This window comes from Pteropus vampyrus, unplaced genomic scaffold (genome assembly GCF_000151845.1).
Source record: "Pteropus vampyrus isolate Shadow unplaced genomic scaffold, Pvam_2.0 Scaffold122, whole genome shotgun sequence".
In the NCBI taxonomy this organism is placed as follows: Eukaryota; Metazoa; Chordata; class Mammalia; order Chiroptera; family Pteropodidae; genus Pteropus; species Pteropus vampyrus.
This window is the reverse complement of record NW_011888903.1, coordinates 4,277,351-4,297,012: the sequence shown is the minus strand read 5'-3', so window position 1 is coordinate 4,297,012 and position 19,662 is coordinate 4,277,351. Positions and strand designations below refer to the sequence as shown.

The 19,662-nt window shown below is 36.3% G+C and overlaps 1 protein-coding gene across 1 annotated transcript in view; it reads right to left on the bottom strand.

Annotated features, from left to right (window-relative positions):
* Positions 1-19,662, bottom strand: part of L3MBTL4 (L3MBTL4, histone methyl-lysine binding protein) — a 309,548-nt gene that overhangs the window by 268,418 nt on the left and 21,468 nt on the right. Inside the window, exon 3 of the mRNA XM_023534188.1 lies at positions 2,724-2,815. Coding sequence (XP_023389956.1) covers positions 2,724-2,815 — 92 coding nt within the window. The remainder of the gene's footprint in view (positions 1-2,723; positions 2,816-19,662) is intronic.

The window sequence follows — 19,662 nt, the reverse complement described above, 5'->3', positions numbered from 1 at the left end:
ATCTTCTTAGGTCATCAGGACAAACCAGACATAATAATTGGTAAGCTTCATTCTTCTCATCCAGGGTCAGATGAGGTCTCCTCTCAGCATGGAACACCTAGAAAACTCATTACCTGTACATTCCACTGACTGTTAAAATTCTACCTCACACTGTTACTGTGCTTTATGGGCACATCTCATATCCCAACTATATGGCAAGATTTTAAGAAACCATGTCACAAACTCCTTAGGGTTTCACTATGGTGCTTCACACACAGAGAACCTTAAAAATGTGACTAGCTTGACTGTTAAGTTATGAGTAAAGAGAAAGTCACTCCAACATGTCAGATGTGTCTGCTTTCTTGTGTATTAACACTCACTGTCACTTCCAGAGTTGACAAACATTAGAGTTCAAAAGCCTAGGAAAGTCTTATTTTAAGTCATATTATAAGCCAAAGAGTCATCAAAGACTGCATCCCCCGCTCACTGCTCATCTCCACTCAACAGGCAGTCTCTCCAAAGAGAACTCATTCCTGTCTATACATGTCCCAAGACCGTCCTCTCAGTGCTCTTTAGTACCCCTTTTGCATGATTTCTATAAAGTTGAGAGAGAAGAGTTATATGACCCATAGCTAATTACTACACAGCACCCAATACTGCCATAAGGATTTATTTCAGGAACAGAAATCCCACATTTGCCCCCTTTATGGTTTTCCAGTTAACACCAGATCACAAGAGAAAATCTGGGGGAGAAATTCTTTCTTCTGCAGGTGTTCTTACACTAGTTGTTGAACCTTAAATGATCTTAAAGAAGAAACTAAGAAATAATGTTAACATACTGACCGGCTGAGATGAGAGGGAAAATACAGAAGCTAGACAGAGAATCTAACACTTTGCTGTCATCAGCCAAAACTTGCCTTATTCTGGAAATCAGAACAACTTTCACCTCTAACACACACAATATCAGCTTCAATCCTGAGTGAAGGTAAGAGAACTTCTGTGTCCTAAGATCCTAATCTGAGGACAAAGCACAGGTCTAACTCCTAAGATACTGCTTAATTCATGATCAATTTTGTTACATGTAAGTTCTATCTTCAATCACTGACTGTTCCTACATGGCTTCTGGCTACCTTAAGACCCTGGGCAGTGAGTGATCCCATCCAAGCCTGGACTGTATCCTCTGATTGAACATCACATACTGGACCCTGGCTGGACTATATCTGCCCTCAGGATTCATGGCACGTGACAGGCTTTGGCCATCTCCTGATCTGGCCCACTATATCCTCCTGATCTACAGTGAACACCACAGCAAGAGCATGGGATGGGCACAGGGAGAGGGGGAAGGGTGGCCCACGAGTTACACTGGACTGCCCCAGTCACTGTAAATCCCCTTTAAAGATCTTCTGTACTCAGAGGAGGGTTAACAGAAATCATTCAACATCAAATAACCACATGAGCTTACTCAGCAGAGTAGGCACTGTGAGGAAGCATGAAAGAAAAGGAAGAAAAGATCCCTTCTCTACAGAACTTATATGGTTTTGGTGGAACAAACTCCCTAAGTCTCATCAATTGACAGCACTGTGGGGTCTGACTCCTAAGCAAGCTTTGCACAGCCCTTAAAACCTTCTTCCATAGTGAACCTCTGCCCTGCACGCAGAAGCCCTGAGGAGGTCCGCACCTACAGATTTCCAAGCCTCACCCTCCCACCACACTCCGCCCCACCGTCAAGGTTCCAATTTAGGTCTTGGGAATACCCACACATCTGTGTTTTCCAAAGCTACACAAAAGTATCTAATGTGAAGACTGGGTTGAGAACCAATAAGAAAATATTTAGAATTTCTTAAATGTGAGGTGCCAGCACCTGGTTTCTCTCGTTCCCTGTTTGCACCTTTTCTTTCCTATTCTAGTGTCATGTCCAGGATTACAATTATTAGCCCTTTCACATATTAAAAAGTACTAGATGTAATTCAATATATGACATGAAAAGTAAAGCAAATAAAAGATTTTAGCTTCTTGTAGCTGGTTAAAATGCAATATAATGATGCAAATCTGACATAATTTTTTACACACATTGTCCCTAAAATACTGAAAACACAGGCTAAGAAGAATAAGGCAACAGAAGGTTTGGTACCTTGGGTAAAGATGATCCTCTGAGGCTGCAAGTCCCCAAGAACAGCAGTCACTTGATCAAGCAAGTTCACATAGGCTGCTCTGGGCATCTTTACAGTAAGTAGGATACGATTTAGAGGCCTCGCTGTCTCCTCTAACATGTTGCCTGACCCACCACATCCATGCAACACATCAAAACAGATCCCTCTAGCCTGATCTTTGGATGGGCATAGGCAAGCAATATCAGCTAATAAAAAGAAATGCTAACATTTATTGAGTATTTGTTTTGTGTAAGTTGCAGCCTATGTCTTTTACATGTACCACTGGTTTACTGCTGAAACAACCCAAGGAAGTAGATATGGTACTTTCCCGATGAAGAAACTGGGGCACAGAGAGACTGAATGACTTGCTGAAGGTCATAGAGCTGGTAGGTGGTAGCATTGGGTTTCAAACCCAGGAGTCCAGGTCGGGCGTACACACTCTGAAGCCCTAAGGCTTTGGTTAGCTTTGTTATGTCATTTCCCAGCAACTATGAATCAAATAAGCTTGTATACTATCTAGACAAACAATTTTCTTTTAATTAATTCTCTAAAGTGTTGATTCCTTGCAAAAATATAAGACCTTCAGTGGTTCACCTTGGAAAACAGTTCAACGGGTGCTGCTATAGCCTTCTGTTCTTCCAGGTACTGTTCCCAAGACCACGTGTTCTGTGCAGCCACTGAAGACACTGGAAAGACAAACACAATGACTCTTTTTGAAACAATTAGCGACAGAAAAACAATACAATTTAATTGAAGATAAACCCAAGAAGTAGGCAACTAATAAGAGCCTCTCTCTCACGTTCTGTGAGCATTTAGTAAAAGCATCCAACCACTCCACAGTCAGCTTTTCCTGTTTTAGAACAGAATATGAGTACATCCTACTCCCAGGGAGATTTCTGGTGCACATCTTACTCCTGTCATGGAACAGTGAACAGATACGGGTTCTCCAGAAGATGATTTAGTTAATTTTAAGGTGAACGACTTGAAAAATTTTTTATAATCTCCTCTCACTTTCATACCTCTTTTTGGTGTTAATGTCAGTTAGTAAACCTGTAGGAAGGCAATGTGGAAATATATGTCAAAAGCCTTAAAAATTATTCATATACTTTGAACCAGCAATTCTCCTCCTAGGAATCCGTCTTAATACCAATATAGTAGATGTGCCAAAGGAATAAAAACATGAGTTTTTATCCTAGAATCCCTCATAATAATGAAACATTGGAAACAAACTAAAAATCCACTAGCACCAGGTTAACTAAACTCATTATACAGACATGTCATTTTAATATGTGGCCATAAAATGACATTGTAGCAGATTGTTAATGGCAGAGAAAGATTAAGTTAATATTATACAACTAAGTGGAAAAAAAGCAGTTTAGAGAACAAAATGATCCTTTTGGGTAAAATGTAATGGAAATAAAAAGACAAAAATTATATATATGTGTATATATATTATATATATAAATTATATATATAAATTTTATATTTAAATTTATATATAAAATTTATATTTAAATTTATATATAAAATTTATATTTAAGTTATATATATAATTTATATTATATATATTATATATATAAATTAAATATATATATATATATATATATATGTATATATATATATATATCTCAAAATCTTAAATGAAGTCATCTTTAGGTTCCAGGATTATAACAAAATTTCTTTCCAATGTTCTCTGTACTTTGTTTATCTGCTTTCCGAATGTTCTAGATGAACAATTAACCTTTGTAATTCAATGAAATATCATTTTTAAATAATAAAAGTCTGGCAAAAAAAGGTTAATAATTGTTTTAAGTTTATATTCTACTTCCCAGTAATTCTTCCTATAGGATTACATGCTAAAGAAGTACCCATGATAAAACTTAATGGTAAAACTGTATATCACAACATTATTAGAGCAAAAATGCAAAATAAAATTAATATGGGAGAAAGGTTAAGTAAATTATGGTACATATGTACATATATCATTATGAAGTTATCAAAACCCATATTTTTTAAATAACAAAATTTATTTTCTGGGGTAAATAAAAATCAAAGTAAGGACACAAAACAGTATTTATGATATGATCCTAAATTTTAAAATACAAATTATTAGATATATTAAAACATTCACTTATTCAACATATTTATAAAGCACCTTTTTTATGCAAGGCACTAAGCATATATTATGTGTCCACACATAAAAACACACACTCATAGAAAAGCAATTGGAAAGAAATAGCAAAATATTAACAGTGGCTGTACATAGGTGGTGGGATTAATGTAAATATTCTTTCCTTGTTACTTTCTACAGTTTAAAATGTCTACAAGTATTACTTAACTCTCTTCTATACACGTGCATTCACACACTCACACAAACACAGACACATATACACGCATCCTTAGAGAAGACTGGTCAAAATATTTAACATTTATCTTGCTACAAAACGTTCTAGAAGAAGGTACATATGGTAAAAGTTCAGAACCGCATTAGCATTGGTGATGACAGCTGATAAGACACACCTCTAAATCAAGCATTTGAAACCTCCCAAGACAATAAAGCGTCCTGATTGAATAACAAACATAAAAATTCATCAAGTTGTGCAGGAAGAATTCGTGTAGACTTTTAATCATTTAAAAAATATTTTCCGAGCTCCTCTTAATGTGCCAAGAAGTATGCTGTCTGCTGGAATAAAAACACTACCCAGAGCCTGGTCTAGTAGATGAAAAATAATAATGTACATTATTTTTCCTTTTTTATTCACATATATCATTGACAAAAAATAATATTTTATGCTTGGATAATAAACAAAAATCTATATTAATTTATAGTTTTAAAACAGACACACACAGAGCGTGCAAATTAACATTTTCTATTTATCAATCACAACATAGTTATTGCTAAGCAATACACTGAAGTATTAGAATTTTTAAAGACTTTTAATCATTAAATAAGGCTAACAGAATTGTCATAATGGATTTTCTCGCTGTGTTTGAAAACAGTGAGACATCATAATATGATTTCCATCAAGGAGCTTACAGTCTGTTGGCCCATTATAGCACTTAAAGATTTGCCATTTCTACCACAACATGAGATATTTTATTTTTCTAAACAGAGAAAGCAATTTGACAAACCCTGAAGATGAGCTGGTAAAATTATTCAACATTCCTATTTTCACATAAACATTTTACTACATTACAATTATATGCTTTACAAAAAAAAAAAATACAGCAGTGTTGGCTCTAAAGCAAATATAGATATCTCATTTTCTACAACAGCTGTGTTCTTAAAAAGACTGTGTAATTTCTCAATTTAATCATATTTCCAATTGTCATATATTATCATTTCATCAGAAGTAAATCATATCTAAGACCTTCTTTTACAATTACGTGAGTATACAATGAACCTTTTAAAATTTATCAGAAAAATAAAGAATAATATCAAACAGTAACAACTTTCGACAAATTAAATTTCTGTAAAGCAAGTGAGTGAGCAATACTGTGCCTGAAGGCAAGATGCGGGAATTCCAAGCTCACCTGCACCAGAAGCCTGTAGACAGGCCTTCCCTCCTTATGGATTCTATTACTCCTTTTATCTCTCTTCACCTTATTTCATTCTTTATCACAGGGATTTTATTAGCTGAAATTAACACTGGCTGAAATGAACCCGTTTGCTTATTTAGAATTAGAATGTGAGATCCTAAAAAGAAGAGATCTTGTTGGCCTTGATCATCATTGTGTCCCTGGAGCCATAATCATGCCTGGCTGTAAATATTTATTTATTGAATTAAAGGGAAGGTAGAGAGGTAGAATTTTTGGCTTTAAAAATTAATTCAAAGATACCTATTTTGACCAACTTATTTCTCAGTTTCCTAGAGGAAAGGAAACGATTACGAGACAACACTGCTTCAAACACCAAATTTATCTTTTATACAGTTTTTGCTGACATACTATAGATGTCACCTTCATTTACAGAGTACTGGATATACAAACAGGTTTGTAAACCTTAAATTCTTTAACTTTTCACTATACATTCTGGCTGCAGCACTGTATTGCAATTATTACTCTTCTGCCAAATACTACTACTATACAAAATATATTTGACTGTATATAATCTGTGACTCAATATACACCTATTATATGCCAGGTACCAAATGAGGTGATTAGGATACGCCTCTGTCTGTGTGTGTGTGTGTACGTCCGCGTGCGTGTGTGTGCATAAATATGTAATGAGCATGTTTCCACTTATCCTTTATAACACTGAATTTATAACCTTATTTTATAATTCTAAGAACCTGTGGCTTGCAGAAGTCACATATCTAGAAGAGTCTGGATTAAACAACATTTCTAGCCCATGCATTCCCATTATGTAAAATGCCTCATTTTAGCATACGTAGTCAAGATGCAGCGGAAGTGCCTATTAAATTAGTAATTTTTACAATAAAAAGCAACATAAAATTCTACAGGGAAATGAATAAGCTTACTCACTGAAGTACAACAGCTTCCCTTACGTAGAAATAGGCAGGACTATCTCTTTCTCTCTCTGCATAGTATGAGGTGGCGTGTGTGTGTGTGTTTCCTTTCGTCTAAAAGCAAAGTTTCCCTCAGCTGATTTGCAGGCCTGAGGTATTTGGTTTACTTATCCTCAGCCAAATCTGCAGAGCAGCAAAAATTGCAACTTCTCTCACAAAAAGTGGCAATCTGTGCCTGTTGAAATGACAAGATGACACATTTACACTTTACCACACACTGAATTTTGCTTCATTCTTCTACACTCACCATAAGATTTGTTGGCCTATTCATCAGATTAGCAAGAGCAGAGGCTATAAACTGAAAGCGAAGAACAAAGAAAAAAGAAAAAAACAAAACACAAGTCTAAGACAGCCCCAATAAAATGTCAAGAAAGCAAGACGGCAGAAGCCAAGCTCACTGACCAAAGCAACATCATGAGATGATAAGGACTTGCTCCTAAGTGCTTAGCTTCTTGTTTTGCTGTTACTAGTACCAGGAGATCATGTCACCATGAACATGACACATTTCTGCAGCATGCCTTTTTTTTAAACGATGGTCATGAACCAGTGTCGTCCACTGACCATAATTATTTCTCTTGCCTGCAGTCCCAGGTACGGGCCTACAGTAACTATCAACAAAGGGGGAGGATGAGAAGAACCACACTGACCCAGCCAGAGCTGCCACCAGAACATTTACAGTGAGGGTCAACTATAGAAATAGTGGTCCAAGGAGGGCAAAGTGAGGAGAAAGAATTCAACTGTAAACTAGGAAGTTGAGTAGGAGGGTCGATTACTGAGGAAAAAAAAAATCTATGAGTGTGGCAAAATAAAGGAGCTAAGCAGAACAGAAGTCAGGGAATGGCAGACTATGTATTTGGATGAGTTGAAAGTTGGGCATTGACTAATTTTCTTAAGGGGTACACATATGGCATTAATTTATGAATGTACAGCCACACTTCTCTGAGGTAGGCCATGTCCTTATAGATAGCAGACACTGAAATTCACAGAGATTTAGCTCTGAAAAGTATTCTTTTACAAAACATCACAAAGTCTAATGGGATTGGGCAGCATCATCCCCCTTGCAAAACGGGCTCAGACATGGAGAATAACACATCCCAAAGAAGACGGTCCTTAATCTTGAGGGACTTTTTTAGATTATGTAAATAACAAATGTGTCCTATTTTATCATTTCAGATCTGGAGGTCTGAATAACCATGTTTATTAAATTAATAAAAAAGAAACTTTATTTTTGTATTTTAATTCTTTAGATGAGCGCTCTTTCACATGTGTGCACTAGCATTACTGTTCTCAACCATTCTCATAAAAATCTATAAAATAAAAAGCGTAACATGCTATTATTTAAATAGCAAGTTGTCGTCCAAGTTGTCGTCTCGTCCTGTGATTTTTATCAAGCTGTAAATTTCTCTTTAGCATTTTTACTTACAAAGATATCCTGATGGGAGCCCCAATATTAGAAAACCCACAAGTGAAACTACTCTGCCCACTTAGCCTCCCGTGTATACTCTTCAGAGAGCACAGGCTGAAAAATAGCTGACAAATGAATGTCTCACTTTGGCATTAGAGCATCCATTTCTAGGAAACTGCAAAATATTTATCAGTAATTATATGAACTAGAATTAAAAATGCTAAGGGTGAAGAATGAATAAATTATCATTTCTTAAAGATAGAACCATGTAATCTTAAGACTCATATCTCAGAGCAATACCTTTCCAATTCCATTAGCCATAAAAACCCTTCGCACCAATATTTCAACTTCATTTCCTAAATTCCACTGCATACTGCTCCTTCAGGTAACATCTTAGCATATGTGTGAAAATCAATTGTCAGTAGCAACGAACGAATTTTGCAGCACTCTCATATAAATAATGCCTTCTTTTGTGGTGCCAACTGAAAATGATATAATTTTCCTAATGTTAACAACTTATCACCGCTGGGTAATAACCTCCTGAAGCAGCAGCTCCCTGACTCTAACTGCACTTTCCAAACTCTCATATTTTAATAACTCTGTCATGTCATTGTAGCAAAGACTTTTCCATGCTCTACCTAACAATTTTCGTTTGCACATTCAGGCTGCTTCTCATTTCAGTACAACTGAACTTAAAAAAATCTCCGTAGGCAAAGTAGGTACTGAGTGTTGAGAGATACTCAGAGAACTTGACTAGAAGGCATTTATTCTAAAAGGGAAGATACATTTGCAGACAAATGTCACCCCCAACTTGACATATGGCAGTCTCAATGTTTTGGTGAATAAACAAGCAGACATGAGTGCTAATATGCACTAGCTAAGAAACCCAAACACGTGTCTGGGAACAAATGAAAAAGGATTAATTCTGAACAGAGAGCTTCCTGGAGGCTGTCGATTTTTGAGACAAATAGATATTTAGCAGGGAATCCAGGGAGAAGCAGCAGGAGCAAAGCAAGAGAGGCTGGAAAGAGAAGAACTACTGCCAATGCCAGAGTCTGGTAACACAAAGCTCAGAGGGATATACGGACAGAAGCTTGGATTGGTGAATTGAAAGGAGGCAAAAATAAAAGTTGGCCTGGGGAGTCTAATCTTTATTCTGGTGGTTTAGAGGACCATTAGAGACTTCTGAGTGGTAAATATCATCGGAACTTACTAATGAGCGCTAGGTAAGGATGAAATGAATGCAAGAGATGAAGACTGAAGACTGAGAGTGATAACACAATAGTCTTGGCAAGACTATTGGGTGTTCCCTAACAAATGGTGGGTACAAAACTGAGGGATGATGCAGAAATAAAATCAACAGACTGTAGCAAATGATAGGGTGGTACAGGGAGAAGGCAAAGATGATCTTCAGACTCAATCCTGAGTACCCAGAAAAAGAGTAACAAATTGAGGGAGCTAACACAGGATGATATAGAAAAGATGGGATTATTTTCAGAGATGTTGAATTTTAGGTATCTGGACTAATCTAGGTATATGTAGTCAACAAAAGGTAATCTCAAAAATTTCAGAAAGAGGCAACAATGAAGAAATAATGAAAAAGAAAATAACAAGGACAGAATGTAAATGTGTACAATAGAAGTGAGTAAGGAGCTGGGTAAACAGCATGCGGAATAATCAGAGCTGGGAGAAGGCGCCAAAGAAACATACAGAGACCTGAAAGCCAAGGGACAGAGGGTTTCCCAAGGGCTAGAAGATCAGCACCATCAAATGTTGAAGGAGGTCAAGTAAGACAAAGATGGGAGCAGAGGCTGCGGGATTTGGCAGCCAGGGCGTCACTGAGACCTTAGAGGGGGAGGTTTTAATGAAAGGATGAGATCAGAATTCAGACTGCAAGAGGCCAATGAATGAAAAAGAAGAATTAGAAAGTAGTATGCATGGACCACACTTTGAAAGGTTTACAAATGAAGAGGAAGAGACAAGTAACATGAAAGCTTGAGGGAGAAAAACAGTCAAGGGAAAATAATTATTTTCTTTTTTTCCTTTTTTTTTAATGGAATACACGAAGAAGGCATTTTGATTCATCAGCTAAGGGCAATAAATCTATAGAGAGAAATGAGGCTCTTAGAATAAAGAATAAGGGAGACAAGCAGAACAGAAAGATTGTTTTAAGAACACAGGTAGAGGAAGGGCCCTGAGGTGAAAAAGCAGGTGATAAATGAGATTAAAAATAGGGGACTTTTAGGGTGCTAGGGAAAAGGACAGAAGGACATTACACTGAATACCCCCCATCTCCTTCATGATGTAGGAGGGTATCTGCTAAGTGTCAAGGTTAGAGTGGTTATGTTGGGGAAGTTATAGAAATTCAACTAGGACCAAATATAAGGACTACAAAGCATGTCTGAGAGCTCCCACTCAGTTAAGCTGGAGATTCTGCAGAGGGGTGAATGGCACTGAGGGACTTTCTCCATCAGCGCTTGGCAGTCTGGAAGTGGGAGCAGATGGTGAAGTTTGCAGACAGCTGTGAAATGATGAGGTGATGGGCAAGCGTATGAAGGCTAAGCCAGGAGAATATGAGATAAAATGTTTAAGGGGCCCCAACCGACCTAGGAGACACAGGAAGTCTGAAAACAACTGGCAGAGAACAAGAAAGAACAGAAAGGCTAAAATACAGGATATAATATTTTTTTAAAACCTTCCACATAATTGGAGTGAAAAGAACTGAAGGTTATGAGGGTATGATCAAGAAAAGGATTTCGGAATTCAATATTTGATGAATCAACAGTTTATTCAATATATATCTCTGTTGGGCACTGTGTTCAAGTGTTTCAACAAAATAACAGAAGAACAATACAAGGAACTAACACTAAAAATGTGAGGTTAGCAGAGAAGAAAGGTATGTAAGCAAGTTATTCTAATATGGTGGTTTCCAAGTATGGTCATCCTCTAGGAACTTGTTAGAAATGCAAATTTTGGAGGCCATACCCCAGGCTTAATGACTCAGAGACTCTGAGGGTAAGACCAGCAATCTGTGTTTTAACAATCCCTCTAAATGATATATGTACACTAAGTTTGAGAATCACTGTTCTAATGTAACATGAAGAAACCTACCTGAGAGAAAACTAATTCTGGTTGATATCACAAAGATGATATGACATGTGCCTTAAAGGATAAAAGTTCTCAAAGTATGGTATCCAGGCCTGCAGCATCAGTATCATCTAGGAAATTATTAAAAATACAAATTTGGGGCATCGATTAAAATCGTGGGCATCTACTGAATCAGAAACTCTGGGAGTGGGGTCCAGCAATCTGTTTTCACAAGTCCTCCAGGTGACTCTTAATCAGATATGTTTGAGAACCGCTGCCCTAGAGTGAGGGCCAGACTCCTCTGCAGATGGCCCTAAATATAAGGGCAGGATGAGAACTCTCTGACTATAGTTTTTTCTTGAAGTTCCATGAGTCTCTGTCCTCCCCAACATATATTTTGACACTACAGCCCATTACTTGAGGAAGCGAGAATGATCTCTTCTTTTCAAAAGAAAGAATCTAACTAAAACATTATGCTAAGAATTTCTGTCATGAGCCTCTATGTGCTGTGAAATCAGTGGATGTTTTTAAGCAAACAAATGCCAAGGTAAGTTTTGGACTTGTTTCTCCTCTGCCCTGCCCATTGTAGGTTTTCTGGTTGTTTGATAGTTTTTGTTTGTTTGTTTGTTTAAGATATTGTTGGTGTCCATCTTAGAGATGATGGAATAGAATAAGGAGAGGACTGGCAATAGAGATATCAGAAAGGAAGCTGGCTCAACAAGTAGGCATGAGATGATGAGGTCTTAATTTGAGATAGCTATTGTGAGGATTGAGAGGAGCAGAAAGAATTCAGAGATATCTAAATGGGACTTGAAAAAATTGGACAATCAATGATACGGGAAAGAGGGGCCTTAGCTTAGGAGACTGATTGTATAATTGTGCCTGCCACTAAGCAGACAAAACTAGAGGAACAGGCTTAGAGAGCAAGATGATTACATTTCAGAGATGCTGAATCTCTGAAATCTAAAGGAATCTAAAGGATATTGAGGATGAACTATCCAGGAGGTATGATAACACAGATTTTGCAGAGAATGATTGGGACTGGAAACTTGAATTTAGTGGCCCCGTCAGTGTACAGGGGATTAAGGCAGAAGGGATTCTTGGGAAATGTATGCAGAGCATGAAGTAGGGAAGGTCAAGAATAGAAATCTAAGGAACCGCGGCATTTAAGATGTGGGTACAAGAAAAGCAATCAGTAATGAATAGTGAGAAGGGACAATCAGAAAAACAAGATAAATGAGTAAGGAAATATTTTCAAAAAGGAGAGAATCATCACTATAATATTTGACAAAAATGTAAAATATGAGGACTGAACAAAGACCACTGAATGTAGTAACTGGAAGGACATAAGAGGTCTTTACCTGAGATTTGAGTACAGAGATTGACTAAAGATGCAGGAAAAAGCAGAGATTGGAAGTTGGAGAAAGAAATGGGATCAAAATCAGATAGTTAGATTAGCCTTAGGATGGTCATGCGAAAACAAGGAATGGGTGCTGGCCCAAGGACATCAGAGTAAGAGAAAGGTTAGAAGAATATTTCGACCTTATGATGCAGACAAGATATCACTGGTATGCATATGTAAATGTGTACTAGAAATGGTTATCTTCTGAAGTGACAAGATCAAAGAGCCATGAGTTACTGGTGACAGAGGAGTCATATATGACCAGACAGAGAAAAACAATGGGAGCCAAGTACTTACTGATTCAACAGAGTCTTCTATGATACAGACTTTGCGTTAGCTACTAATGATTCAAAGAAGCATGAGAGATAGTTGTGCCCTTAAGAAACTTGCAGCTTGGTGGAGAACCAGACAACTATTATACCACAAGGAAAATCCAACTACAGAGACATGAGTTAAGGGCTATGAGAACACAGTAGACAGAAAAGCCAGCATTGTCTTGAGGACACTGTTTTCATTTTTCATTCAATAAATATTAATTGAATGCTTACTATGTGCTAGGAACTTATAATATAGCACAAAACAAACAAAAGTCCCTATCTTTATCCATCACAAATTCTAGTGTGTGCAAACAGACAATAAACAAGATAAATAAGAAACTACTTAGCATGTCAGATAGCAGTAAGTATTATGGAGAAAACAATGCAGAGAAAAGAGTTCGGCAATATGAGCAGGAGGGGCTCTGTAATTTTTAGATACAGTGATTTCTTATCAGAAACAATAGAGAAAAGAGGACAATGGAATGATATCTTTAAAGCACTAAAAGCCATAAAACTGTAGAGTAAAAATTACATATCTGATGAAAACATTCTCCTAAAATGATAGTGAAATAACATCTTCCGATTTAATAAAAACTGTTTTTGATATGTCTATCATCTTTTTTAAAAGATACAGTTCCCACTCTTAACTATTTCTTCATACCTAGACAGTTCATTTAGTTTCCTAAAAATACTCTTGTAAAACCTTTTCTTTTTCTTTTAAACATATAAGTCTTTAATATTTGGAATTCCTTTTATCAAGATAGCCAGTCTGGCAAGCATAATCTATTAAATAATTTATGCTTTGTCCTCCTGAATTTATTTACCGTCTTTCTTATATATTACATTCTTACATCTCTTTCTGTTTTTTCTATTCTGTTCCACAGACTCTTGGACTATTACTATACAACTAGAATGCTAGAGATTTCAGTATAAAAAGTCTTCATTAAATTTAAACTAAAACCAGTTGGGATTCTATTTTGGAATTGAATTGAATATTAATCTGGGTAGCATTAACATTTTTGTGGTATGTTTTTCTATCTGTTCAGATATTTATATGCATCAATAGGATTTTCTAGTTGTTTTCATATAAGGTCCTTCACATTTCTTGCTCAATTTATTTTAAATATTTTAGTTTACTGCTTTTATAGGTACAATATTTTTCTCAATTTCTATGTGTTGATGACTTACATACAGAAAAGCTAATGACTTTTTATAGCTATCCCCTATCAAACCACCTCAACATTCTTATATTAATTCTGAAAGCTTATAATTAGGTTCTCTTGGGTTTTCTAGGTAAAAAATCATATCATCTGCAAATATACATATATATAATATATAGTTTTATCTCTTCTTTCTAAAGCTAATGCCACTTATTAAATTTTTTCATTTCATTCACTAAAAACTCTAAGACAATACTGAATATCAATGATGATAGTAACATCATTTCCTGATTTTAAATAAAATGCTTTCTGATGTTTTGCTAGTATATTTATTATTATAATTTGGTAAATAATTTTTATTATATTTAATCCTATTTTACATCAGAATCTTTGTAAGGACTGACAGTTCAATTTTATCAAAAGCCTTTATAGTGTAAAGATCATTATATGGCTTTTCCTTTTTAATTTGTTGATGTACATATGAATATATACATATAATATATATTATAATACATATTATATTATAATACATATAATATTATAATACATATAATACATATAATACATTTATAATACATTATAATACATATCACATTATAATACATATTATATTATAATACATATAATATTGAACTGTTTTATTGCTAAATTTTATAGAACCAAGTTTTATATTATAATGTAAATAATAGGATATTATTTTTCTAACATTGCTGGATTATATTTGCCAATATTTATTTAGAATTCCATATTTGTATTTATATGGGATATGCACTCATAATCTAAATAGAGTTTTGTTTTTGCACTATACTGGCTTCATATTTTCATCTTTTGATACAGCCTGGAAGAGCTGAACATCTGTTAAAGGTGAAGAACAGTTCAGCTGTGGCCCTGGCTGGACCTCATCTTCCAGTGTCTCCTACTACATGGCCTATTCAAATGTTCAACTTTGTCCTGAGTGTATTTTGATAATCATTAGTTTTCCTGGAAATCATCTAGTTACTTCAACAGTGTCAAATGTGTTGCTATAGAGATATATGTATTATTCTCTCTCACCTCTACTTTAAAAAAAAAAAAAAACTTCTCCCACATCTTTACTTATTTTCTTTTCTCATTTAGCAACTAAAGATAAATATGGAACAGGCTGGTTGCAGACGTAGGAGAATGGGGAAAGAGTGACAGCATTGAAAGAAGCCAAGAAGAGAAAAAGAACAGGGAAGGTGTGAATTGATATAATGAAGGATAACCAAGTATACATCTACTTCCAGTATGGAGCTGAGATATGAATCTGCAGCTAGGTAGAAAAGACTGGGGTAGAATCAAGATGACAACAAGTCATCAAGAGAAAAAGTGTAAAATGAGAAGAGAATCGTAGTTAAAACACAGGAGAATCTCAAGACTTAAACTGAAGGTAGAGAGTGAAGAACTGAGGCATAAAAACCAAGACGGACTGATGTATCAGAATACAAAGAAAGAGCAAGTGAAGAAGGAGGAGGAGAAGGGAAAGAAGAGAAGATGGAAAAGGAGGAGGAAGAGAAGAAGAAGAAATAAATAGTCAACATCTCAATTGAGAGATCAAGTCAGATGGGTGAATGTAGAAAGAATAATGAAGACAAGAAGAATTTGCCAAATAAGTGACAGGTCACTTTAATAACAGGGCTGAATGAGGATCGGGATTCCTGACTGAGCCCAGTTCCCTCGCCAGAAAAGAGAGTAAAGAACTAAGGAATATCAAAAACAAAAAACAAAAAAAAATCTGAATACTGGAATACTCAGGTGATGGTGAAGTTTACAGTAAAGAGCACATTTATATGCAGATTTCCCCATGTTATCTGATTACCGCCCTTGATATGCAGTAGGTCCATGAAAATAATTCTCATCACTGAGATTCCTTAAAGAAGACTCATATAATTATTGGTTGATATTAAAATATTCTATGAATACCCCCTGTAAGTCATAAAATTAACATATTTCTACATAAGATGGAGATATTATCTTCATTAAGTGATTAACTATGTATATCCCTTGACTTTTTTCATCTGTGTATCCCACAGACATCTAATGAAATCTGTTAAAAGTAATATAGATCTAGTTGTTACTACTACTTTCATTAATTTAATTAATTGTCTATTAGAATTTAGACTTTCCTCCACTCAAGATATCCCCTGCTGGGCTGTAATTAATGAACATACTTAAATATTATTCAAGATTGTTTTTTCTCTTGACACTAGAAGTTTTTAAAATAAATTCTTTCCAAAATTATATTTTAACCTCTTAACTCTCTAACCTTTCAAAACATTAATCCTTCTGAGAAAATGTAAATTTAAAGTCCATGAAGGAACACTGAGTTTCAGGTCACTAGTAGAACATTTGGGGCAATGAAGAGTAGTTTTGTTAGTTGAAAGATAAATTAGCACTGTTTAAAGGATAATTTTAATGTAAAACCATCTAAATCAGTTTCATAAAATTAAATTCCTAGAATGAATTAAAAGCCTTCAGTGAAGATTCCATTATAATGTCCCCACCAGCCTCTTCTCCACTGAACGAGAGCCCCTTAGTCCTGATAAGAATTATAATGTATAAATGCAACAAAAAAGTGCAATAACTGTAGACCTAAAGACTAACAAACCCCCACCTATGTGCTAAAGGAGCTCAATAATGGCACTGTTCCCTTAGCAACAGGTACAAAATAATTCCCATTTCCTGCAAGGAAAGCCAAAGTGATTTTGCAAGTTAGAACTTACGGTAGGCAGAATAATGGCCTTCTAAAGATGTCCATATCTTAATCTCTAGAAATTGTGATTATGTTATATCAAATGGCAAAAGAGATTTTGCAGATGTGATTATATTGAGGTCCCTGAGATGGGGAGGTTACCTTGGATTATCTAGGAGGGCCCAGTGTCATCACAGGGGTCCTTAAAAGTGGAGAAGCTTTCCCAGCTGTGGTCAGAAGATGTGACTATGATGTAGAATTAGAGAGATGTTACCTTGCCAGCTTCTGAATATGGAGGAAGGATCTAGGAGCCAAGTAGTGAAAGTAGCTTCTAGAAGCTGGGAGAAGCGAAGAAACAGATCCTCCCCTAGAACCTCCAGAAGGAGCGCAGTCCTGACCACATGTTGCCTTCAGCCCAGTGCAACCCATGTCAGATTTCTAACGTGCAGAACAGTAAGATAGTAATTTTTTGCTATCGGAGCAGTTAAGTCTTGGCTATAGGAAACTAATACAGAATTGTACTTCAGAAACAATAAGTAATAATACTTAGTAAACTGATCAAACTTACCAGCAAACATGCTCAATAACTGTGAAAATGACCAAATAATCATATTTAACTTGCCTAAAAAATAAGAAGGAACCCACGAATGATAAATAAGCTTAGGACAATAGTTACCACATAGTAAGTACTGTATTCTCTGATTTGAACTGAGGTTCACTGTAGAAAATACAGAAATTATAAAAGAACAACTAAGAGAATGCATCCATAGTGAGTATTTTCTTCTCTAAGTTGATGTTCAGGAAATTAATGTATAATATCACATGTAGACAGTATCGAATACCCTTTACTACCTTAGCATTTTTTGTACAGAAAGCTTATGATACTGACTCTCCAAAATAGTTTTAAATACAGTCATACAGCTTCAGGGCTGAATAGTATCTAATAAATCAACTAATCGTTTTAAAGATGAAAGAAGTGATTTCCCAAAGGTTCAGTTTTGGCATGAACGTCTCATTTCATGGACCCATTACCCTGATAAGCTATAAATGTGCACTAATTTAAATAACTGATTTCAATTCCCAAGCACCCTTTCTATGTTTTAAAATCATCAATAAAATACAGCTCCCTTGTCAAATTAAACCCTGAAGTAATGAATTCAGACTTGCTATTATAAAAAATTAGTTATGACAACTATCTGAGAAAAATAATTTATCCTAAAATCCTAAGCTCTGTGAAGACAACTACAGATAATTAAAAATACAAGAACAAATGGCAAATAATGTCTTATCTTTGGTAGAATATTTTTCAATATACAGTAAAATTAAAATAGTATATCATAAACTTTCTAAAACCTGGTTTTATATGGCTTCATACTTATTTGGGGAAAAAATGTTTCTACTTCAAAACCTCTGTTGTACAGATTCATTCTAAGTCCCAACTTCACATACAGAGACCAGGTCCTGGGGCATGTAGAGAACAGCACACCATGTCCTCCCCAAAGTGTCTGCCGGCCCAGTGTTCCATTCATGGTTCTAAGGGCTTCATCTTGGTTCTGTGCTGGCTTCTCTTCCTCTCCCCACCTGAGAGTTTGTCCACATCCTTCTGCTAACCGCTCCTCTAGAGAGGCCTCCCTATACTCACTGCTTCACCTATGACCCACACACTTGATGATCCCCAAATCCAAACCTGTCCCTCAGACTCCTCTCACCAGCATCTGACCCAGACTCTTCAAATGTTCCATAGACCTTCAATCTTCACACGAAAACCTAGCATTGTCCCTCAAATGTGGTCTCCATGTTCCTAAAGTCAGTGAATGGTACCTATACTAGGTCCATGATCCCTCCTCCAGCCCTTAGAGTTAGCCATTTCCCAGATCCTGTGGCTTCTACCTCCTAAGATCTCTGGAATCTTTTTCCTCTTCTGAGCCACCCCTGACTCATCTGTAGTAGATGAGCAGGACCATCTATCAATTCTTGGCAGCACACCAATAGCTCAGTTCCTCATCTGCCCACACCCTCTCTCCTACGTGACTCCAGGTATGTATACTTGGAGTTCTCTCTCCACAAGAAAGGCTATTACTCTCCTGTTCAAAGTTTCAAAGTTTCTTTATTAACTGTGATACAATGTCCGATCAGCTTAGCACAGCAAACCAGGTGCTTCTCCACTAGCCCAAACCAACTTTCAGCCTCATCAACTGCTTTCTCTCTTCACTTAGTCAACAAATACTTTTGAAGGACCTACTATGTGTTAGGTTCTAAGGTCACAACAGTTGACAAAAACAGACATGATCCCTGATTCACAAGCTTTAAATTCTAACAGGGAAGAATCAAATAATCCAAAATATAATTATAAACTATACTAAGTAATTTCATAGAATACAGGCCCTTGAGAGCATAGAAGAGACAGCCCAGCCTAGTCTGGGAGATGAGGGAAAGCTTTCCTAACGAGAAAGGAGGGACATTCCAGGCAGGAAGCACAGCAACCTCAGGAGTCCTATGGCAGGACCTGAAATACGGCCTTCACTGTCAGAGCACAAGGGACAACAGGGCATGTGGCTGGAGATGAGGCCGAGAAGACAAGAAAGGACCAGATTCTGCAGGTCTTAGAGGCCTTAGTAAGGGTTCACTCATACTCTATCCTACAGGAACTATGGAGCATCTGAAAGGTTTCCACCAAAGGAAAGGCAGAGATGTTGACAAGACCAGGCTTACATTTTGAAAAGAGCAATGTGGCTGCATTGCGGAGACTGGTCATCTCAAGAGTAGCTCTAGAGACATCGGCTGGGAAATCAAGGCGAGGGATGACAGGAATGAAAGCTTGGACTCAAATAGTAGCAGGACAGATGAAAAGAATAGAAATACTGGAGAAATATTTCCAGTATTTCCAAAAACCGAAGCAACAGACCTGATGGCAGGTTGCCCA